We start from the raw sequence: 23,024 nt of genomic DNA on the forward strand, positions 1-23,024 counted from the left end.
TACTTTTCAGGATTTATATTAATCTGGAGAGATTTCTTTAAATTATATCTGGAGGTTCTCCTGCTAGAAAAAAGTACAGTATTTCTCAAAGATTTAATTGCTGCTGTAATAAAAGATTTCAAAGGTTTTACTCATCTTTACCAGAAAAGCAACAAGTATAAAGAAAAATTTACATTCACTGCTTCAATATCCCAACTGAATCAATATAAGAAGCACTGCTGGACAAATATACAAAATGCATCATTTAAGAATCTAAATTTCAACATTTATAAAATGTACAAATTATGGGAAAAAAAAACAAATGCATAACTACTTTTCTGAGCCATAAATAGATAAAGGGGAACAGACTTACTATCGGTGCAGCTCTGAAAGCTGAAGTATTCTGTTTTATGTAGTTTGCATTTTTAGCTTCTATCCCAAACATGGCAGATAAGCAGAAATGACGAATCAACAAAATAATGCACAAAGCACTCAGACGAGTAGTTCTTACTAGGGTACAACTATCTTAGTTATCAATTATTTGAACAATTAATTGCATAAAAAATTGCCATATTCTGCAAATTTTTCATTTAACCACATAAACATTTTTTAATATTAAAATTATTTTTCAATAACAAAAGTTTTATTGCCAAAAACGAATCAACACTAAGAGGTAAAGGTTTTGTAGATTACTTGTTGCATTTAGAAAAAGATGTTTAATAGATTTTTTTTTTTTTACAGCATATAAAGCCAAAACTGTCATTTGGGTAAAACATATTTACATACAAAGGATTTTTTAAAATCTTAAATTTAAATGGAAATATTTTTGTACATTTTTAGTTGTACAAATTGACTTTTTTGAGTCCATATACGCCAGTTAAAGCTTATTTGACTACTAAATTACTTGATGATTATTTCAAGAATTGATGAATAGCAATTAATTGTTTCAGTTCTGATTCTTACATCACCCAGAATAGTTGTTCGCATCCATGTTGTGGTTTGGCTGAAAGCTGCAACACAATTTTAGCCATTTTGAAAGACCTGAGAAACGTTGCACGTTATCGGGTCGCACCGGTTCTCCCATGTGGGTGACAAATTTGATCTGTGGATCATCAGCTGGTCAGCTGGTCCAAAAGCAGCTTTTCCTGTTGAGCAGCAAAAACTCACACGGCGTCTTTGTCTCAGTGGGCTGTAAAGTCTAGATCTTCTGAAACCAGCTCTATCACTTTATAGTTCAAATAAATACATGGGGAGTGAGAAAACATTTTATATGTTATCACATTAAAGAACTGGACCATAAAAGACCCGCCACTAAGACACCACAGCAGACAGCAGGGAGAGGCGTTGCACATTTGAAGAGTGGCTTTAATGCCTCTTCTCTGCCCAGAGGCCAATAATCATCTGTCAGAGGCAGAGCTCTCATTTGGCCCGTCCTATATTTAGCAGACAAAGCCTCATCAGACTAAGTACTGAATTCAATTTCTAGGGACATCATTAATCTACACTCATAAATAATTTGAGCTGCGGTGATGTTTGGCTCTTCATGTGGTTTTTCAGCCGTGTAACTTCATACTCATTTCCACTCAACACCACAGCTGAAAAATTGAAGATATTGAATTCATTTTAGCTTTTCTGTGAAGAACGCAGGGGATTAAATGATTAATTGAATTCATCGTGATGAATTTAAATAATTGTTCATTTAGTAATCAATTAATCATTAACTAGAGTATACAGACTCTAAAAATAAGAACCTTTGGTGAAAAAACAACATAATCAGATCAGTAATTAACCCAAAACGATACAAAATATAAATACATTTAATATGAAAACACCTTTTTCTGTAAATATGTTTTACCCAAAACTCCTTAAGTGGCATAGTTTTAGCTTCACCCGGTTCAAATTCACTAAATAACGCTATATGCCAAGGCATTTTAGGCCATAAAATCATTTCTTATTTAAAAAAGGAATTGAAATATATGTGTTTTGCATCTTTTAATGAATTTCTAATATTGTATCAAAAAGGTTTAAGTGGTTAAATGAAAACCTGTATAACGTGACAATATCCAAGATCCAATCCAGTTTTTTAATCCAATTATAATTGATTATTCTGGAACAACAGATTATTATTATTCTTTTTTTTAAAAAAAAAGGTGCTTCTGTTTCCAGAAGAATCTAAATTCTTCTGGAAACAGAAGAATTTGTAGTTTATCCTACCAATGATCGGTAGGATAAACGATCATTGGGATTCCAGTAAAACAAAAAGCAAAGCAATAAATTATCTCAACAAACCGACCATTGAAAACGTGTTGGGAATATCCAGTGGTTTGGTTCAACGTCCAGCCTGATTCTGGTTTGGACAGAGACGTACAGTATATCTGAACTACGCTGCTGTTAATTCAGCGTCCTGGCATTCCTCTGAGACAATCCCCTCCTTGTGTCCAACACACAGCAAGTCCCTGACGTTTCAATCAATTCCAGTCCAGTTGGTGGAAATGGGTGAGTCAGCACTGCCAGCAAGGCCAGTCCGACCCATGAAAAACAAATGTGTCTTTACTTTACATCCATCCGATGGCTTGATCTTTGAAAAAAGTTTCTGCATCTTTTATATGCTTTATAAACTCTTACTACAAGGTTTGTAAAACTTTTCCCACAGAAAAAGTGGGAAAAGCATTTTCAAGGCAAGTTTTCAAACTTTTCAAGTACAACACTTTGGAGATAACAATACACATGAACTAAATGCATAGTGTTAGTTAACTATTACATATCAGTATTTACTGTTATTAATCATTTATTTGTGGTTGTTTTCTACATTCTACAGCAGGGACAATGCAAATTCAAATTTAGAACATTAAATGTTTTGAATGTCTCTCTCTCTCACACACACGCCTGCACACGCCTACCTACACACACACACCCACACACCATTCAATTGACTGGTCTGAGAACAAAACACAAATTTAACAAAGTTCTCCAATTTCAATTACGTGTAAAATATAAGCCAACTTTTCTGTCAATTACAGAGATCTACAAGTCCCTGAGAGATTAGGAATAACAAATATTCGCTATACTGAAACAATCTAAACAAATTATGTCAAGGTAAATTACCTTCTTGCTCAAATTAAATGCTTAAACACAACGTGCAAAGAAAGTCATACAAAAAATCTCTAAAGAATGTTCTTATGTTTCGTAGTTTTTGGCAAGCAGAAATAATTCTGAGTAAACTGAAAAAAGAAAAGTTTGGTCTCATTTAACTTCAGACAGTGACAGTAAAAAAAACATCTTTTATTAGGTTTATGAAAATATCTGGTTTAAACTGTAAATAATGTTTTAGAAATTTAGGCTTTTAATCAAACGTTAGCTTACACTTTATTACAAAACTGCACTGTTTGAATAGCAAGCACTTCCCACACCTTGAAAACACGCTGCTGCTGCTAGAAAGTCAACACAGGTGATGATAAAGGAAATGTTTCTATATCCGTATAACAGCATAAATACAACAAATCTCTAGAGCAGTGGTTCTCAAATGGGGGCACGCGTGCCCCTGGGGGTACGTAGAGGTACTGCACGGGGTACGTGAAGCTTTTCAAAATATCAGTAGGCTCCTCATAATAAGTCCTGGGAAAAATTAGTTTGTAAAAGGTTCGATAAAATATAAATGTGTGTTCATGCACTGAATTACCATTTATCTATATATTTAATTTTGTACCATTACAGAGACCAATATAAATTAGCAGCGTTTTGCATATTTCAGTTTTGACTGGTTTTATACCTTCCTGGTGGTCACAGTCTTCTGTTTTTCTTTTTTGTTTAACCATGCAATGTATTTGTCAGGTTCACTGATATAAGTTGTTTGGCTTTAATAAATCAGACGGTAATTTTACAGCACTGTACCTCTTTTTTATTCCAAAAATGTTTTGCCCGTGTCAGGAGGTACTTGACTAAAAATATATTTTTAAGGGGGTACATCACTGAAAACAGTTTGAGAACCACTGCTCTAGAGGACTAAAAACCCAAATATTGTGACCAATCCTGTGATTATGGTTGTGAAAGTCAATACTTAAAAATACATTCTTCAAAGATGCTCATTGTGTCAAAATCAATAGCCCATTTATATTTGCCCAAATTGTGGCATTTGTTGAAGCTGCAGCTCTGCAATAACAGAGAAACTCAACGCCTCCTCTCTCTGCAGGAGGTTTTAAACTCACATGGCGAGGACATCCAGGGAAAACATGTGATCGTCTTTGGCCAAAAAGACAAACACAAAAGTCATATTATGACACTTAAAACAAAAACCACCGGTAGAAATTGTTTTATTTGTGTCAAAATATAAAAAATAAAATCCAAGAAACTGGATTTAAAGATTCTAATGTAAAGCTGTAATTGCATGTAACAAATCTAAAAGATTTACATAATTTGATTTTAAAATATTAAGATACATTACAATTTGAACAATAAATTATCCCTCGATCTGTACCTGCTGTGTATGATGGACCAGGTGAGGAGGAAAGACCTAAAAACATTAATAAAGCATTGTGGGACATCATATTAATGTCTGAAGGCCATTTTATTGAAATAAACGACTGCTGTTCCTACACACTCAATTCAATGATTTTCAGCCATCATGTTAAGATCTAGCAGGAAAAGATCAAATGTTTGATTCACCAAATCTAATTGACTAATCCAATTATATCTGTGCTTCTTCAAATAAATGTCAAACTTGGAGATTTATCTGCTGTTCTATAATTTAATCTTTTACAAAGATCACCCATATTTCCCTCCGTTACCATCCAACGAAACAGAACCTGATTTTTCTCATGTTTTCTCCTTTCCGTTATGAAAAATCTGCTTTCTGGATCGCACCGCAAACTCCAGCTCAATGGCTTTTGGCACAATTCAGAAAAAATGTTGGAACTTTCTGAAATAAAAATGTGAAATTTGATAAATTACAAAGAAAATGATTAAGTTAGTTGTGACGTTACAACCACAACATCCATATATTTTACTGTCGCCATTTTGATTTCCATCCTCTTTTGCTTTTAAACTTTTATTCTGTGGTGGTTTTCAGAGGTTTAGAGAAAGCCATTAGAGAACATTAGTGAATAAAAAAAAAAAGACGAAGAAACCCAACAAACATGTCAGGGATGAAGATGTGGAGAAGTTTACAAAAGGATTGGGTTATTAATGGGATTTTTTTTATTGCTGAGAGAAATTTCCAAACTGTTTAAATAAAAATATTTCTTAGTGGTAATATGCTAGAAGCCAGGGATTTATTTATTTCCATTTAGTTTGAGATAATGGGTACAAATATTTGTGAACTTCCTAACTTTTTATTTTTTTTACGTGCAAATAGTAGCGTTGAGGAAAGTGTATTTGTGGCCTCTGGGCTGATTTCATGCGGCCCCCCAACTGCAACTGACGTGCCAGCAACAGTGATTAATGCAGATGGAAACTTTTGATGTTTGAACGAGCAAAATTTTTTACAGACAAATTCAAATCTTACGACTGAAGACGTTAAGTGAAACTGAACGGATTCGACATTGCTGCACCAAAATCAGCTTTTAGGTAATTTATTAAATTTGGGTAAATACAGCAAAGGTTCTTAAAGAAGCACCACCCAAACTGCTGTTGTTATTGCTGATAGTCTATGTATTTTTATTTATTTATTGTGTTTTTAGTTGAACACAAAAAATTTAGCAAACTGGATGTCTTTCTTTTAATAATGCAAGTGTCCTTTTTAAGTTTTGGATGCACCATATTTTCCAGACTATAAGTTGCATCAGTCAAAAAAAGCGTCATGAAGAGGAGAAAAACATATACAAGTCACACCTGACTATAAATGGCAAGATTAGCCAAATTATGAAAGAAAAGCTGCAATTTGTAGTCTGGAAAATACAGTACAATGATTTACACAAACCATTTTTACCACAAAATATGACTAATTTCTTAATTAAAATAGTGCAATCTTAGCTTGTTGTTGGGTCTACCAACTAGACCAAACAAACATATTTTTGTGATTATTTTGTGCTTTTGACTGAATAGTTTACACACCACTGCATAAAGCATGACAGATGTGCTTGTGGCAATAAAAACAAATCTCTATATTCTCCTAATGTGACCTACTCTGATCATTTAAATTAAAACAATTAAACCCTTTCCATAAATTTGATATTAACATGACCAGAAGACATTTGGGAGCCAAAAGGAGACATTGTTCCTTTCTGTGCTTGGAGAAAATGTTTAGGCTGTCAGGAACCTCCATGTTTATTATGGGAGTAAGATGATGACTACCCTCCTGGTTATAGCTGGAAGGCTCACTATAACCCATCAGTCTGGAGTATTTAGGTTGCTGAGACTCAAACCACAAAAACTCTTTGGTAAATTCAATGTGGGGGAAACAGAGGCTTTCACAGAAGCACAATGATGAATACTGTGTAGTGTTCCCAACACAAGCAGTGATATTGTTCCATCATGACCCCCCCAAAATGCTAATATAACTTTAATGACATCATACCAAGTAGTTTAAATTTATGAAGTGATACTCTAATAAAATGATCCATATATAGATTAATCACTGGATTCTCCTGAAAACACAGCAGGTCTCTCAGCCACACCCCTTCATTTTTCCACAAACGTCTTTCTGTGAGGAATAACAAAAAAATCTCCTTTATAAATAAAACCACAGATGACACAACTGAAAGTCCTGGTTGACTAAAGGGAAAAAAGAGAGAAAGAAAGCAGAAAGTCAGACGATGACACACTTTTATGAGCTTCCTGATTCTTCTTCTTCCCTCCACGAGTTTACATTCAAGCACTTCCCCTGTTTACACAAAAAACTCTACAGCTGAACCAAACAGGAGGGGAAAAAGTGACCTGGCCTCAAAACAACGGCCCTGTAAGACACAAACTCACACAAAGTTCAAGTGCAGCTGATTATTATCCCAACCAGGGGCATCCAAAGTGTGGCCCGTGGGCCTTTTCCGGCCCCTGGACTGATATTCTGCGGCCCACGGCTGCAATATAGGATTGGTACAAATTTGCCAGCCCTTTGCACAGGTGCTTGATGCAGATGGAAACTTTTTATTTAAATTCTAACAAATTTAAATTGTACAACAGAAAATGTTGGCTATAACACAAAGTATTCAATAACCAGATCTGTCCCAGCAGGCTTTTATGAACCAATTTCTGCTTTTAATTTATTCATTCAACATGGCTCTATATTTTTTAATAACAGTGACTTAAATCTCGGTTTTATTACTAAGAACTAATAAAAGAAGTAAGTTCTATTATTCGCAGACAAACCTGCAAATGCCTTTTTACATGTTGGATCTACAGTAATTTACAAATCCCTTTCCAACAAAAACACTGAATACTTGTTTAAAGTATAGCACCTTAGATTATTGTTGAGTAGGTAAAGAAAAAAATATATTACTGTATTTTTCTGTTTTCCCCCCTTTTTTGGCTTCAAAGTCCTTTAGACGTGACGAAGTTTTGTCACCTCTGATCTAAACCTCCCTGCCTTCATCCAGACATGGCCTCCCTCATCATTTAGGCGTGTTGGACTGATTAAAAAAAGATCATATAATTTATTTTACAGCACTCTGTTAACTTTAAGCCTCCCGTCATTACGCCTTATGATCTGGACTGTCATTAAACCGGGCAACCCCTCTCCACCTCCTCCTGCATGGTGAGGAAATCTGTTTGCAACACGAGAAGCTTTACAAGTTTTATCTCCGGCAACGCTTTCAAGGACGAGTTCATCTGCAAAGAACATCTGTGTGGACAGTTTAGGATTACACCAGTTTTCTCAAACAGCCTATGCTCTGCTTATGTAACGGCTTTATTCTGTATAGCTCTTCATACTTTGATAAAAATGAGGCCAGGGTGAATCTTCTCAGAACTTTTTACCCCTTTAACATGACCTCTAACCTGTAAAAGTCAATTAAAAAAGGAATCTAAATGATTAAAAGAAAATATCGGTTTATTACAGGAATATTTTGCTTGGAAAAACAGACAGAACTAGTTTAAAAGTTGTTGTGAAATAGTAGCAACAAAACGCAGAAAAACAAACGCCACCTAAAACATAATCGTCCAAAGCAGGTTTCCCAACAAAGGAAGAGGGGGTAAGACAACGGTGGGCTGTCTCTGTCTTCCCAATAATCCACAATCACGTAATTGTTGCTTAGTTATAAAGTTTACAAATGTTTGATACACAGGACAAAGTAATTAGTTTGTACTTTTCGTTTACAAAAGTCCTAACTGGGTTTAGCCTGTCTGAGTCTGAATGATTCATATTTTTTAAAAGGCAATTTTGTTCAGACTCATTTAATTAACTGTGTCTGTTGTGTGGGGGTTTTATTTCCATTTCATTTATTGTGTCTGACATTGTTCTTCAGTCACATAAAAGTCAAATTAAAGACTTTTTTAACCCTTTTTGGAGACCATTACAAATTAAACTTAAGCTCTGTATCATAACAGAAATTTACAGAAGAAATTGCATATTTTGCGACGCACTCTACGTCCCCATAGTGCCAAGCTTTTTCACACTGAATGCATCTAGCCTCTGGGTTGGTAACAGAGTTGAGTCAATAGGGAAGACAAACATCGTCCAGCCAACTGGCAGTAAATTTGCTCTTATGTTAAAACGCAAAAAACTTTGCTAGCTGGGAAGAGGATATTAGCAGCTAATTTCTGGCAGCTTGAACTGCCTCAAATCACAGAACACAATAAAGACGTCCGTCTTAGACAGAAAAGATCTGCCAGGGGAATAAACTACCGAGAACATATGAGGTTACATAGTTCTCCTAAAACAAAATTTAAGACCTGTGATTGATGTATTTAAGACCAGCCCACTTTTTACTTAAATGACTACAAGACTTCTAAAGGTCACATTTTTAAATACACAAATTTAAGACATGTGAACATTACGTTTGAAGTGCATTTTTTCTTAATAGAGACCATTTTATTTTTTGTTGTTTTGTTAATTTATTTTGGATATTTGAAATGTCTTCCGGTTCCAGCGTCAATTCTTCTTTAGAAATTCAAGTTAATTGATCTTTGAGATGGTGTACTTGCATTATTATGCCTTTATTAGTTGAAAATGGTCTTATAACAACAACATTTTAATTTATAGCCAGGTTTCTGGGACTACAAGACATGACTAAAGAAAATAATCAGAAAAGCTGACAAGAAAACTCAACTTTGTCCGGTGTTAATCAGAAGTAGCTTAAAAAACACAATAATGTAGCATGACTGAATATGGCGGTTAATTCTGGTTATTTGAGGATTAAAGGTTATTTATGCAACTTTTTTGACATAATGGATTTCTATTTGTTTTTCACATTAGATTGTACAGCTTATATACGACATTAAAGGCAGAACAAGCTGTGAAATAATTCTTCTGGGCCTCATTTTTCCAGTTGTGTGGATGTTTTAGATCTTCCTCACTCTTTAGTCAAGAGCGTTAAATGATAAATGTTTTCCAGAGCAACCAATTAAACGTGTTCCTTTCAAGCTCTGACATGGTTTGTCATGTGGCTAAAAATCAAACAACTCCAATGCAGAAAACCAAATGGCTCATATTATACAACTGCTGTTCTCATTCTTTAGAGAAAAAAAAATCACTCCAAATGTTTACAGACCAGAAACCTAAGTGCCTAATGGTTCTAATAAATCTTACGGGGCCCATTTGCTTCGTGGATACAGTGTGGAAATCTCTGTCCGGTGAGGAAACGGATTACATTTGCAGCACATTGATGCTCTCAAGGTTGTCTCACCAAAACGCTGTTTACATTTCTCCAGAGGAGAAATTATGTTTAGACAAAAAAAGAGCACATTTGTGGTTTCAAAGGGTTGAAACAAAAATAGAAACTATGCATATTTTGCACCTCTGCAAAACTACCAACCTCTAATTATGATGTTAGAGTGAAACCATGTTTAAAAACCTGAAAACACTTTGATTTAGCCAAGTTTAGCCCTGAGATAAACTAAACAACAGGCTTGTAATGAACTATGAGGCTGACTGCTGAATCACAGCAGGTTGCAAGATGAGTTTAACGGGTCTAAGCTGTTAGAAACTCCAAAGCTTCTGCTGCATTCGTGTTTAGGCTCCATCAAGTTTGAATCAGCTTACATTTGTCATTAAATGCTTCAATTAAGACTAAAATATTTGTTTTACACCATAGTTTTTAGAACAATCTTCAGATTTCAGAACAAAGCATAAACCTATTTGGGTTTTATTGCAAAAATAATTTAACATAATGCTGAAGTTGGCGTCTGATTTGGCAGAGCAGCACAAGGCTATTTCATCTAGACAATTTTAAGATGAATTTAAAAATCCATGTTTGGACAAGATTATCCTACATTAAATACAAACATTTTAAATTTGGAGTTGTTTCTGTGCTTTGTATGGCATTTAAACTAGAAGTTTACGAATTACAGGTTGTGACTAAACTCCCCGACCTTAGAGGTCTAGAGGGCAGAAAAGCTGTCAAGTTGCTCTTTTAAGAGTGAACTTTCTGTTAAAGCAAAAACAAAAGATGGGACAAAAAGCTTTACAAGATAAGCCATTTATTTGATTAAGAAAAACTACAGCGGTCATGATGTGTCGAGTGACTAAAGAAAAACTCCTACAGCAGTTTGGGTGGTGCTGCTGGATGTTTTGTTTGTTTAGGAGTAGTCAGTTATCAAATTAAATATTTGATTAGTTATTTTCATTTTCAGTGGCTGCACTTGACCCACTTTACTGGGAAAGCTTTGTTTGGTTTTCATAATTTATTTGAGGTGAACCTCCTATCGATTTTTTTAAGTTTCTTGTAATAAACCCTTTTAGTTCATATTCTACCAACCGGACCCTTTTCTCATGTTACCTTCCTTTAAACAGACAATATTTATAATATCTCCAACCAAAACTTAAGTGTTTTCTCACACCTGATAGTCTAGGTTCGATTAGGGACCAAAATAAAAACATTTGTTATATTCTTTGCTGCTGTGGTTCTTTTCCAAACTGAACTGTGTCAAAAAACTAAACTCTTTGGAAAACCTGTTACCCTCCTCGCCAGCAGGGGGCGCTGCATCACGAACTACTGACGGAAACGGCACAAAAACCTCTTAAGACATTGAGCTTAACTTCCTCCTACATGAAATGTAAATAAAAATGGAGTAAATTGAGATTTAAGCGGTTGTAGGATTTTTTGTATTTGTGGTATAGTATACCACGAGCCATTTCTTCTGCTAGCGCTGGACTCTCATGTTTGTTTTGGTAGGGCTTACCCAGAATGCCTTGCACGATGGTTCACTTCCTGTTTTTGTAGCGATTTCCGTTCCGCTTGGCGTTCATAAAAGATTTTGAACCTCACCAGAGTTCACTTCAACCGAACTGAACCGAGGTCAGTTCGGCAGACTGAGTTCGCTTTTTTGGTCCGCATCAGAGTTTCATTACACTTTCACATCTCCCTAAACAAACTAAACTTTGTAGGCAAACGGACTGGAGTTTGAGAAACGCAGACCAAACAAGATTGGTGTGAATGCAGCCTCAGAAAAAGGCTTAAATTTATGACAAAAACAGGAAAGCGCTTTGTGACATTAGCTCGTTTCCTTCAGCACGTCTCCGGTTTCCTTTATCTCGCCACAATCTGAAAATAAACTGATAACATTTTAAGCAGAGAGAACTGATCCGACACAGGTTGTGTGCTTCGTGGTTGAATGAGTTCATATGAGAAAACCACTTCACTCCTTAAATCTTAATGAGCCCCTTCAAGACGGGAGCATTCTTCCCACCACATCACATCTCTGCAACCTTCATCTTCACCAGGCCAAACAGCTCAGATTCACCAGAAACTCCTTCAAAATCTCCTCACAAAACAAAGAAGCTATGATTAATATAATCCATGTTTTTAAATCATGATGATAAGGCTGACAATTGATGTAAATTCCTCGCGGTGAAGCAACATAACTGATGTGCGTGAAGGGGGAAAGGGATCTCATCCAAAATGCCGAGCACAGCAAAGAAGCACGATGGGAATGGGAACGATGGTTATGTGAGCGTCATCAGCCGGAGCGGAGGGTGCAGAATTTCTCATGCCGCGAGGAAAAAGCTGCAGGCTGTAATCATCCGTCCTGTTGTTCAGAGGGTTTTACGTCATCTTCTTCAACTGCCAATCCAGTTTGGTTTTTTTAAAAGAAATATGACTTATCTAATTTTTTTTTTACGTCCGAGTTCAGGAACAGAAGCCTCAGATGGTCACATCCTGCACCAGCTTCTTTTTGGGTAAATATTTCCACTGTGGTTTGGTCAAGGTCAAAGTCAGTGGCCCGCGAATCATCAGCGAAGCTTTTAATCCCGCGCTGTGCTCGTTTTTAGAAACAGAACCCCCTGACTGGTACAGCCTGGTGACACGAGGATCAAACAGGTGAACTGTGAAGTTATCAAGCTTTTCAGGTTGATTGGCCTCCCAGCACATCTTCTTCTGGTGCAACCATGCCTTAAAAGCTCGTCTGTGCCCAAGTTCAGAAAATCAAGAGAGATAAGGAAACAGATCCAAACAGGACCTAGATCCTTGGTTGTTTTCACATAAACGTGGGAAACTGAACGGCTTGATGACGGGAGAAGGTTCCAGGTGAGAATCAGGAAATAAACACGTTTGTTGTGAAATATAAAATAACTACTTACTGCTCCGTTTCAGAGATAGAAGGAAAACAAGTGAAATATATTGGATGTCCACACAGCATGACTCCATTTACACCAGTCATGCCTTGTTAGCAAAAAATATAGCAGGGGTTGGGCATGGACCAGTATGAGAGTCCCACAGGTCCCACAGGTCTGTGGGACGCAAAGATGTGCGTCAGTATCAAACTGACAAAGATTATACTGACGAAATGTAAGGCTTTTAAAGACCAATAAGACTGAAATTTAAGACCTTTATCTCCACAGAAATGTTCAAACTAAAGAAATAAAAATACAGAAATATTAAGTTCTCCTGGCAAGATAAAATTTTAAGACCTGTAATTATCGTCACCTTCCTAGAATAGTACGCCAAGTCATCTTTTGCCTAAAATGACTTTTTTTTTTTTTTGCAAAATACCTTTTAGAAAAAAATTACGTAGGCCATTGTTTTAGCAACGTGATTATATTAAATGAGAACTTACTTTATAAAATGAATTTAAGACACTTTAAGGCCTTAATTTTAGCTAAATGAATATGGCTTTTCAATATTTATTCCTACCAAAAGTAGGAATAAATGTTCTTGCAATACGTATATCCCAAATCTGTTGTCATTCCAATCCATTCATCTGCCACATTTCCGGTTTAACCGCCTGAAATGACTCGGTTCCGAGCTCCAATTCAAAGAAAGACATGAGGACATAATGAAAGGAAAAGGGAAGGAAGTAGAAAAACAATAAAAAGCAGAGGGAATAAGGAGAGAAGGATTTACATAATGCAAAATAGAATAATCATAATCTGGAAATAAAAATGTTCATTCATTCTGTTACATTTCTTTTTTATATTATTAATGCCAGGAGCTCTTTAAATTAAATTTGATGTTTTTCCAGATATTTCCAGCCTGTGTAGAAACATCTTAAACAGACTTTGTTAATGAGAAAATGTCAAAAAGGGTCAATTTCTGGCTGCAGAGGTTGCTAGTCCATGATGAAGGGATTAGAGGAATATTAATTTACATTACAGGAGTCAAAGTGTGGCTTGGGGGCCATTTGTGGCCCTTGAAATGATTTCCTTTGGTCACTAACCACAAGAATGGTAAACATTTGGCCAACAGAATAGAAATGGTCTGTTTTTCTTTTAAAAATACAGCAGTCTGAAGAAGTTTTATGTTTTGGATTTTTAATGTTATACAGATTTCATTAAATAAAAGCCAGTAGTTTAAAATTTGCCAGTTTTGGTGCCCAGGGCAAAAGGTTTGGACACTTCTGATTTGCATCAATGAAATCGCACAGAAACTCAGGTAGACAATGAATGTTGTTGTTGAGACTCTGAGGTTGAAGCAAGCTGTGCACAAGCAGACGCATTATTATGCTGAGTGCATGTGCTGCTTCACGCCTGCATTAACGTTCAGGGTCTGATCCACAAGCTGGAGCCTTTTGCTTTGAAGATGTGGTAAACATGTGTATCTGTTGGCATTGAATGGCATCTATCAGACACACTGAGCAGCGGTTAGCATCTCCAGAGCCCGTCTGCCATCAAAGCCAATGAAGCATTAATTAAAAACAGTTATTTGTACAATGAATTGAGTCATATCTTAAACACTGCAGGGAAATACCATCAGAATACGATTAAAAACAGACTCGTAGGTTTGACTTCATCTGCATCGGCAGCAAAGCATTCAGATATGGATTCGGCAAAAACGAGCGACTCTATAGGCCTGTGTGTGAGATTTAAACGCACACACTAAACGCTATTCTTTGTTTATAAAGATATGCAATCACATCAGTCTAACTGCGCGCTAACATTAGCACAGTCAAACGGTGAGGTTTTTATGTTTGACGCGTACTTTGGGTCTCTGAAAAGACAGCCTTTGTAAATCAAGCATATAAATTCAGGTACAGATGAACCCGCTCTGCAAGATCTCCTTCCAAGTTGGCCATTTTGAATGAAAGGTGGAGCAAAGGATCCACACAGAGTTCACTGCTTCAACTTTAGCTTAACTATAGAAAACTATTTAAAAATAAATAAATAAACAAACAACGCTCAGCCTGGTAGGGAGGCAATTACAGCCTGGCAGCCTGCCATGCTCATAACACACCGAGAGAAACCCTGGAAACTGAAAAGGCCTGGGAAGACACGTGTTTTCTCATTTTCTTTTTCCTTGCATATCCAAGTCTTTTTTAGGTAACTGCATGGAACGGAGTTCCCTAAATGCAGTTGTTTGTGGTGCTATGATTGCACCACAAACAAAAACACTGCTCTTAAAAAGATTTTCCCCTTTGAAATTGGCTTCTTCAGGAAGCCACTTACTTAAAAAAGTGTGATTTATATCACTAAACTTCACATAGTAATTACTTTTAAATTATAGTTTTGAATGTAATGATGCATTATTGATGCTTGTGGAACAAACAGTGGAGAAATTAGTAAAAATAATATAAATAATAAATGTAGTCAGAGAACAAGCAATCAAAATTCTTATAAAAAGTATTTACACTATATGATAAACAATATGATAGATAACCATCCCTGTCATTGCTACACCCACAAGCCTGTTCTGCATCACTATTAACGTCACAAAACCAAACACCCCAGACCAACGCCCTCATCCCCTCCACAAACACACAAACAGAAACAAGTTGGAAATAAGTACTGGGAATTAATATTGGTCCAGTTGTACTCGTCAGACCAATACCAATGTTGTGCATCCCATCCATCGCCTTTGAACCCTGATCTAATCATCCCACCATCATTTTCATTTCCCTGCTTCTGAAGTCTCTCCAGAAGAAGACTCCATTTATTTAGTTAGTTTTTTGGTTTCCTGCAGAAAGCATTCCTCTCTAATGACAGGGGAAGTTACAAGGGGGGTCCATGCAAACACTGCGGCAGGAGAAAACACCCAACCTAAATCTGGTCCTCCTATTAAGACAGAGGGTGGGGAAAAGAGCTGAGATCTTCGACACCACATCTGTGACCAGCAGACTTCCTGAGACACGCTCAGGGTTGGTTAGATTAAACAGTCTGGGAGGAACCGGAGAACTAAACATGGCTAGGAGGAGTTTAAATAACAAGGGTGTTGTGTTTTGAAGTAGTGTGTTTTATTGTGGGTGAAGTTTCTACTAACAGTTACACTTATTTCATGCTTTTTAATTTGACCAAAAGCCTTGGATTCCTTGCTGCCAAAGATCAGCATCCAACAGAACCAGCAGCAGCAGCAGAACTCTCCTTCTCTGAAACCACAGACCGTTCACAGCACACTGAGAAAGATGCAACATGTTTTTGCTGAAAATAGTTTGGCTGTACTTCTTGTTTATGGCTCTTGTTGTGGTTCATTGTCGTCCTTTCGTCCTGCAATAAGTCCAAACAACTGATGCAGTTGCAGCTCTTTATTTTAGCTCTGACTGAACCTCCAAGGCTTTCTTATCTGGTCAGCCTGCAGACCAGAACTTCTTGGGTTTCAGGAGCCAAAAAAACTAAAAGAAAGAGAGACAACTTAAGTGGCGCTCAGTAACTGGTTTGGCTGATTAATGAGAAGATTTCCAATGCAAGCTTGTTAAAAAAAAAAAAATGATGGTCCTCAACTGGAAAGTTAGCTTCTTTCCGATAAAAGGTTCAGTTTTCGCAGATTGTTTTGGGGAACGTGACTCCTAATTGTGGATGTAAGTCCTATTGGTTGATATTTTTTTGTGCAGTATATCCGACATATTCAACAGAAAATACAGCTTGAGACGCTGCAACACATATGCATAATCCTGCTTCAGCCGGTATTTGCTCACATTGGAAAAACAGCAGATCTATGTGCAGCATTCAGCTTCCTTGGCGCTAAGCAAGCTGATAAAGAAAACTGGTTCTGTTCTGGGACTGTTCTAGAACCTCTGCAGATGATGGTGAAAAGAAAGAAAGGAAGAAAAAATGTGAGCACCTTTTTAATGAAGAACCTTGAATGATATGAGTTACAACATTTAATTTCCCTTTTGGATTAATAAAGTATTTTTGAATTGAATTGAGTCAACATGCTCAAACTGAAACCAGAGTGTCAAACAAAGTCTGTAGAAAATAATTTACAGTAAACTCAAACAATCCCTGCGATACGAGCATTTCTAATCAGTTGATCTCGATAAATCAGGAACATAATGATGTCTCGTGGTTTTACAACAGAAGTACAAACAGATTTAGGAACAGCAAAGTGTGACTCCAGAGAGCAGTTTTGTGCATTTGACTCAGATTTTTTATAGGTATCAACTTCCAGTCCTCAAGAACTGCCGTCCTGAAACACACCTAAATCAAGAGTCAATTACCTAAATCATAAACTAGGAAAAGGATTTTATTCAAAGTTGATTTCAGCTTTTATTGAGATGCAGAACCTCAGACCACCCGGTCTGATTTAGTTGCTCATTCTCCCGTTTACTCCAATATCAGCTAATATACTGAAATTATTCCATCACTTGCAAACAAAAAGCTTTAATTTGTCATATTGCATGACTTAAAGAACAGAAGCTAAAGCATTATAATCAAAGAGCAGCTGTCTTCTCAGCAGAGAGGTTCTCATACCTGCGTCTGTCTGCTGCTGGTGAATTATTCAGAGGAGAGGAGGGTGCAGGAAAGCTTCTGGGTCACCATTATTACAGCAGAACAGCCAGGAAGTTAGTAAAGACAGCAACAAAGCGTCAATGAGGAACATCATTTCAGAGCGAGTTAACCTCAATTTTCTACCAGCTGATGCTGATTTATTTCTCCAAAACACAAATAGAAAAATGAGCTAAATGTTCCCAACAAAAAAATAAAGGAATTACAAAATTATACACATTTATGCTTTAATGCACTAGTCCCCAAGCTGAATCTAATTATTATTACACTCAAAAATGTTGAAAAAAAAAAAAAAAAACAGGGAGAAGTTTTCTATTTTGATGCATTTAATAAATAGGAAAAAAGGATTTTCTCTGTAATTTGACCACCTGAGTATCAGATGGAAAAATCAACCAGTTAAATTGTGCATCTCCAAAAACTTAACAAATCAAAGCATCCACTTGATCAATCAGACAACTGAATTCAATCATAAGTATTTTCTTAATTTTGAGTGATCAGACAGTCTATACTTTGATGTAAAACTGACCGGAAAACGTGGCAACTCCAGAAAGACTTGGTGCAACAAAAGGGTGCTGCCAACTGTTAAATCGTGCAAAATTTAAAGCCACAAATATGATGGATGTCAAATAGCCTTGCAATTTTCTCTCCCATCTTATCTGATCCAGGTGGGGGGGAAAAAATCGTTGCAGGCTTCTGCACCGAGTTAGTTCAGGGGTTATCTGCAGCTGCCTCGGTAACCTCTGCAGGTTGTCTTCCACTTTTATCTCCAGGATTTATGCCTCGGCTCCATGCCTGCACTGGGAGCTTTCCATCAGCCTCCTGCAGGATCTGGAACGAGCCAAGGACTCAGAAGTCTCATATAAACTTATTTAAATGTCTCTTTTGTGCATTTATGTCAACAAACCTCTCTGGTTAGCAGCTCTAACTCACAAAGTTAATCACACTGTCTGGCTGGATTGTTTTTATTGGGATCCTGCAGAGAAAGATGATGCACTTCTCAGCTGGCCCCTAAACGCCTCACAGCAGACCTACTTTTGCTAACTTGCCATCTTGCTGCTAAAAAAGAAAAAGACAAACTCACTCCGAGCCGAGCTGGAAACTCTGGAAAAGTTCGCAAATTTGTGAAAGCCTCCGCTATGATCCTGGGAAAATGTAGTCTGCCTTGCAGCGAGAATCCCTAAGGAAGTTTTTCTGTTGGTTTACAAACACTGGAACCACAATGGCGGTGCGCCTTTTCTTTGAAAGCAGCAACACACGGCGCAGTTTGTGCGCCTTCTTATCTCCGCAACCTGTGCACCAAAACAAGCAAGACAGAAGGAGAAACTAAACGCCGAGCCTCCTTTCCTTCCTCCCCCCTTGCGACTGCTTTGCGTCTGCGAAAAGTTTGCGCCATTTTTGAGCGAGCTTGCGGCGCTTCCAGGACAACATGAGGGGGGAAAAGTAGCCTCCACTCACCTTGGCGATAGCCTTCTTGTACCGCATGACAGCCTGCTGGATGAGTGCGTGGACTTTAATGTTCCCGTCCCCGCACGGAACCACCACCCGGGTCCTGCCGAAGCACACCGTCACTTTCATGGCTCAGGCTCCGAGGACTTCCCCAGGTTCGGAGCAAAGCCGAGACGAGGAGGACAAATCCGAGTGGGAAGCACACGGGAGCATGGAGGGGGTTTTGTTGTTGTTGCCCGAGGTTATCCCGGTATTCCTGTCAGGGAAAATGAGGACTAAATGTCGTCCCGCTTCTCCCCGCCGGACGACATTGTTGTCTGTGTTTTCAGACCACCTGTTTATCTATCCCTCCCTCTTTCTCTCTTCTTCCTTCCTTCCCTCTCTGGATCCCAATCCCTCTCTCCGGGCTGAGCTAATGCTCGCTGCTGCGTTCAATGGCCAACAGGAGTATCGGAATCAAGACAAGCAAAGTTTTGTTTAAAGCACGCAATTTAAAATTGATAAAATAATGCATTAAATCTTAAGATTTCAACTTTAAAAAAGTCATTCCTCCTGATATTTTACAATTATTTATCGCCCTGTGATGGAACAAGAGATTTAAAATAAAACCAGTCTTAAATCCCTGTATTTTGTTTTAAAGTTGCTACATTATTTGATTGGAATCAGTGTCTCTAATATATTTTTTAACTATTAAACATTCAATTTGTAAATCAAACTGTTTTCACAGCACCTTTCATGCAACGTTTAATAAAAATACTTTTCAGAATAAAACAAATTTAAAAAAAAACTGTGGGTGGAAAAACGAACCCTTTAGAAGTGAACAATGAAAAAAAGGAAACTCAAATAATATATAAAAAATGAAACACCATATTTGTGAGTAAATCAGCTAATTAATAGTAATTTATAAAGATTTATTTAACTAGTACAGATGTAAAATGCATACAAGTAACTTTCTATTAATGAAAAAAATTATGCACACAAGTAAAAAAGATAAAAAGCATGACATTTGGTTTTAATAAAAAGCAATAACAAAATATTCCATAAAAAATATTCAGATAAAACCTTAATTTCCAGGTAAAGTTGGATATTTGATATGTTTGATATTTAAGTAGAAGATTCAAATATATATTTACAAAAGAGGAAGGTATCAATCTGTGCACTGACTGTGAAATGTTTTTCAGAGAGACAAGAAACTGTCTGTGTAGTTCTTGTGCCATTATTGGTACAGCTTTTATTTTAACTAAAACAAATGCATGATGTTATATTTATTGATTTATAAAAGCACTTTTATTAAAGAAAAAAAAAGTAAAAGCCTTCAGTAGAACGGAACAAATGAATGTTTTCTAAACCTTTCCCCTAAAGTTCCAAAACCTGCTGATAATTAAATCGATTCTGAGTTTAACTAAACGTAAGAGAGCTGAATGCAACAAATTTGCAGTTTTTCTGTCAAGAAACTGAATAGGCGCTGCAGATCAAGCTGTGAAGCTGTAAATTACGAGCTGCTCCTGAACGTCTCAGACAGGCGACGTCTGGCCCCGCTCCGTGGTCAGGATGGGTAATGTTTGAAGGGCCAGACTCAGCTGGGGTGGGTAGATCCACTGTAACTCTGTAAGTTACAGCGATGATTTAGGAAATCCATGAAGGGTTTTTGAGATAAAGAATATGATTTGTTTTATTTAGAGCTTAGGGTTACTAATAGGAAATAACTGAAGACTTTAAACAAAGACAATCTAGACTAAAAACCAAACACTCGTTTTAAACAAAATATGCTATGCAAAAGTTTTAAAGTGGTACATACTTCATTAATAATTGTTTGCCAAACAATTCTGCTGTTTTTAAGGTTTTCAAAGTCTTTTTAATGTTATTTTTACTGTTTTTACAAGGAATAAGAGAGTATGAATACATGGACAGAGGGATAAGGTCTTTTGTGTTGTCATTTTTCTAAATGTAACTGAAGAAATTTGGGAAAATCTGCTAAATTTTTCCATTTTAAATAAGCTCTTTGCTAAAGTTTAGCTTATGCGGACACTATTTTGGTTCATCTCTTGAGTTTAAAACTCTTTTTTATGTCTGAATCTCAGCTCACTTTATCGGTGAAGTGAGCTGAGAATAATGCTTTCTGACAATCTTTTGAGCAATAATGCTCACCTTTTTTAAAAAAAGGGGAAAAAAAGTTATTTTAAGAGGGTGTGGAGGGAAAAAGCTGACAAAATCCAAACAGAAACACACACACACACACACACACAAAAACACTCCTTTAGATTATTTGCTCACTCGGAAATAATCTACAAGAAAATCTGCCAAGTTAGAAGTCAATAAATCTACTAAAAAAATTACTAATAAGACTGTATGAATATAAAAACAGTCTTTAATAATATCTGAGGTTTAGCATCATAAATCCTGTGACCCAATTCTTTGGGTTTCAAATGCCTTTGGTCCTGAGAAAAGTTTCAGTTTTATTCAGTGAGGAATATAAAAAAAGAAAAGAGTCTCCAGCTTCTGGATTCATGAAAACTGTGTGTGTTTTGTGACTTAAATTGGGCAGAGTTAAAACAGAAGCTCTCCATCATGTGATGCCAGCACAGCTGGGAGGTTATTTTAACTCCCAACACAGCTGGACTCCAGCCTCACCCTCAGCAGCTGTCACAAACCATGTAAATAGCTTCACATGTGGAGAATATGACCAAGTGACCAAGTGTTTATGGGGATATTTATGAAAATGTGAACCCAAACCATATGGAGCAAAAATAAAATACACATAAACATTAGACTAATGCTTGGTGATTGTTTATCTCTTCAGTGCAAGACCACAAACTAAAGATAAAACGATGGAAAAAAACAATTCAACTTTTTCAAAAGTAGCTTTGAAAAAAGGCAAAAAGATAGTATCTTGTCATTTTTATCCGTTCATGGCTTTTTGTTGAGCGTTTACTGAGGAGGAAGTATATAAATTAAAGGCTAAATAAATTACTCTAAACAGCAGCAGTGCATCTTAAAAGCAAAATGCCATGTGAAAGTGGAAGCTGCTCTTAAATCTGCTTTATCATAAGAAAAACAAGGGCTTACCTGCAGTAAATCATGTTTTCCATAAGAGCCCATATGAGTCTCCACAATATATTTCATTCAGGCCTCAAAGTGATAAAAATAAATCCAATTTATTTATTAGTCTGTTTTAAATAGTCATTTATTGTTTCCATGTTTTCAATCTGACAATTTTATGACTTGATGCGGGAAACTAACCTAATTATACTATTTTTGTAAATGTCAATACAATAATACTATAAAATAATGTGGAATTAATATGAATAAAAACAAGTAAATGTAGTGAAAGCCACCTTAAAATAAAAAATATGTAATAAGCTGAATTGTTTTCAGCACTTTTCATAATTACTTTTTTAAAAAGACAATTTTATTTTTCCATTATTTACACAGGTTAAATCTCACTGAGAAAATATATTATCCTGTTTAAGGTTTCCACGATTAGTAGAAACATGTTGCCCTAAATATGCTGTAATTTTTCTATTAACTGAAAAATTGCTGTTTGTGATACATCAAAACTCAATTATTTAAAAAAACAATTATTTCTTTTGTCATATTTTTCACCCCTGGCGGTCGCCATTTTTCACGTGCGCAATGGCTGCTGGGTTGTTGACGTGATATGTCCGTTCTGTACTGGAACATACACCGGAAGTAAACACAAGAAGGCTATAACATTACCCGAGTTTGTTTATTGCGCTTGTGTGTACATTTACATAATGCCACATAATGTCGCTGTTGGCTGTAATTTAAAAAAGAAATAGTGAGGTCAGTCTGGATCATTTCCCTCATGAAAAAAAAGAAGAAGAGCGCAGTGGGAAAGGGTAGAACACAACTTCCGAACAGTTGTGCTCTCAACATTTATCTCCAGAAGACTTTATTTGTAAAAGCAAAACTGATGAAGGCTCTAACAGGTTCTTGTTACCATCACAAGCTAAATCCAAATGCAGTGCCGACAAAGCTCCAGTGTTTTGACAATCTGTGCTACCTGGCCAGATTTTCTGACCACAGAGAACTATGGGCATTGCTACAAGGTGGGACAGATTTTTGGGCAGGACTTAACACCTGTACTGAATGTGAAACCACGGACCCAACAAAAGACCAGAAGTTAGCGGACCAAAAACCAGAGCAGACACCGAGCACGTCAACTACTTACCAGATCACACAGACCGACCAGAGGTATGTGTGATTCATTGTTTTGTTTATGAAGCTGAAGATGGCGGCAGCAGCACAAACACCAGCTTCTTCGGCCGACTCTTTCCTCGTCCTCCATTCGGCCCTCCTCATCATCATCATCATTTCTTGTGATTTTTACATTTCC

General features: G+C 36.7%; 1 protein-coding gene across 3 annotated transcripts in view; it reads right to left on the bottom strand.

Annotated features, from left to right (window-relative positions):
- Positions 1–19,073, bottom strand: part of LOC102236989 (partitioning defective 3 homolog) — a 257,025-nt gene extending 237,952 nt beyond the window's left edge. For 2 of the 3 annotated variants that reach the window (XM_023336133.1, XM_023336132.1), the window contains exon 1: positions 18,677–18,796. In XM_023336133.1, coding sequence (XP_023191901.1) covers positions 18,677–18,796 — 120 coding nt within the window. Of the gene's footprint in view, positions 1–18,676 lie in introns of all 3 variants that reach the window. The other variant, XM_023336134.1, reaches the window with a different exon arrangement.
- Positions 19,074–23,024: the final 3,951 nt, after the last annotated feature.

The sequence above is a fragment of the Xiphophorus maculatus genome, chromosome 6, assembly GCF_002775205.1.
Source record: "Xiphophorus maculatus strain JP 163 A chromosome 6, X_maculatus-5.0-male, whole genome shotgun sequence".
Lineage (NCBI taxonomy): Eukaryota > Metazoa > Chordata > Actinopteri > Cyprinodontiformes > Poeciliidae > Xiphophorus > Xiphophorus maculatus.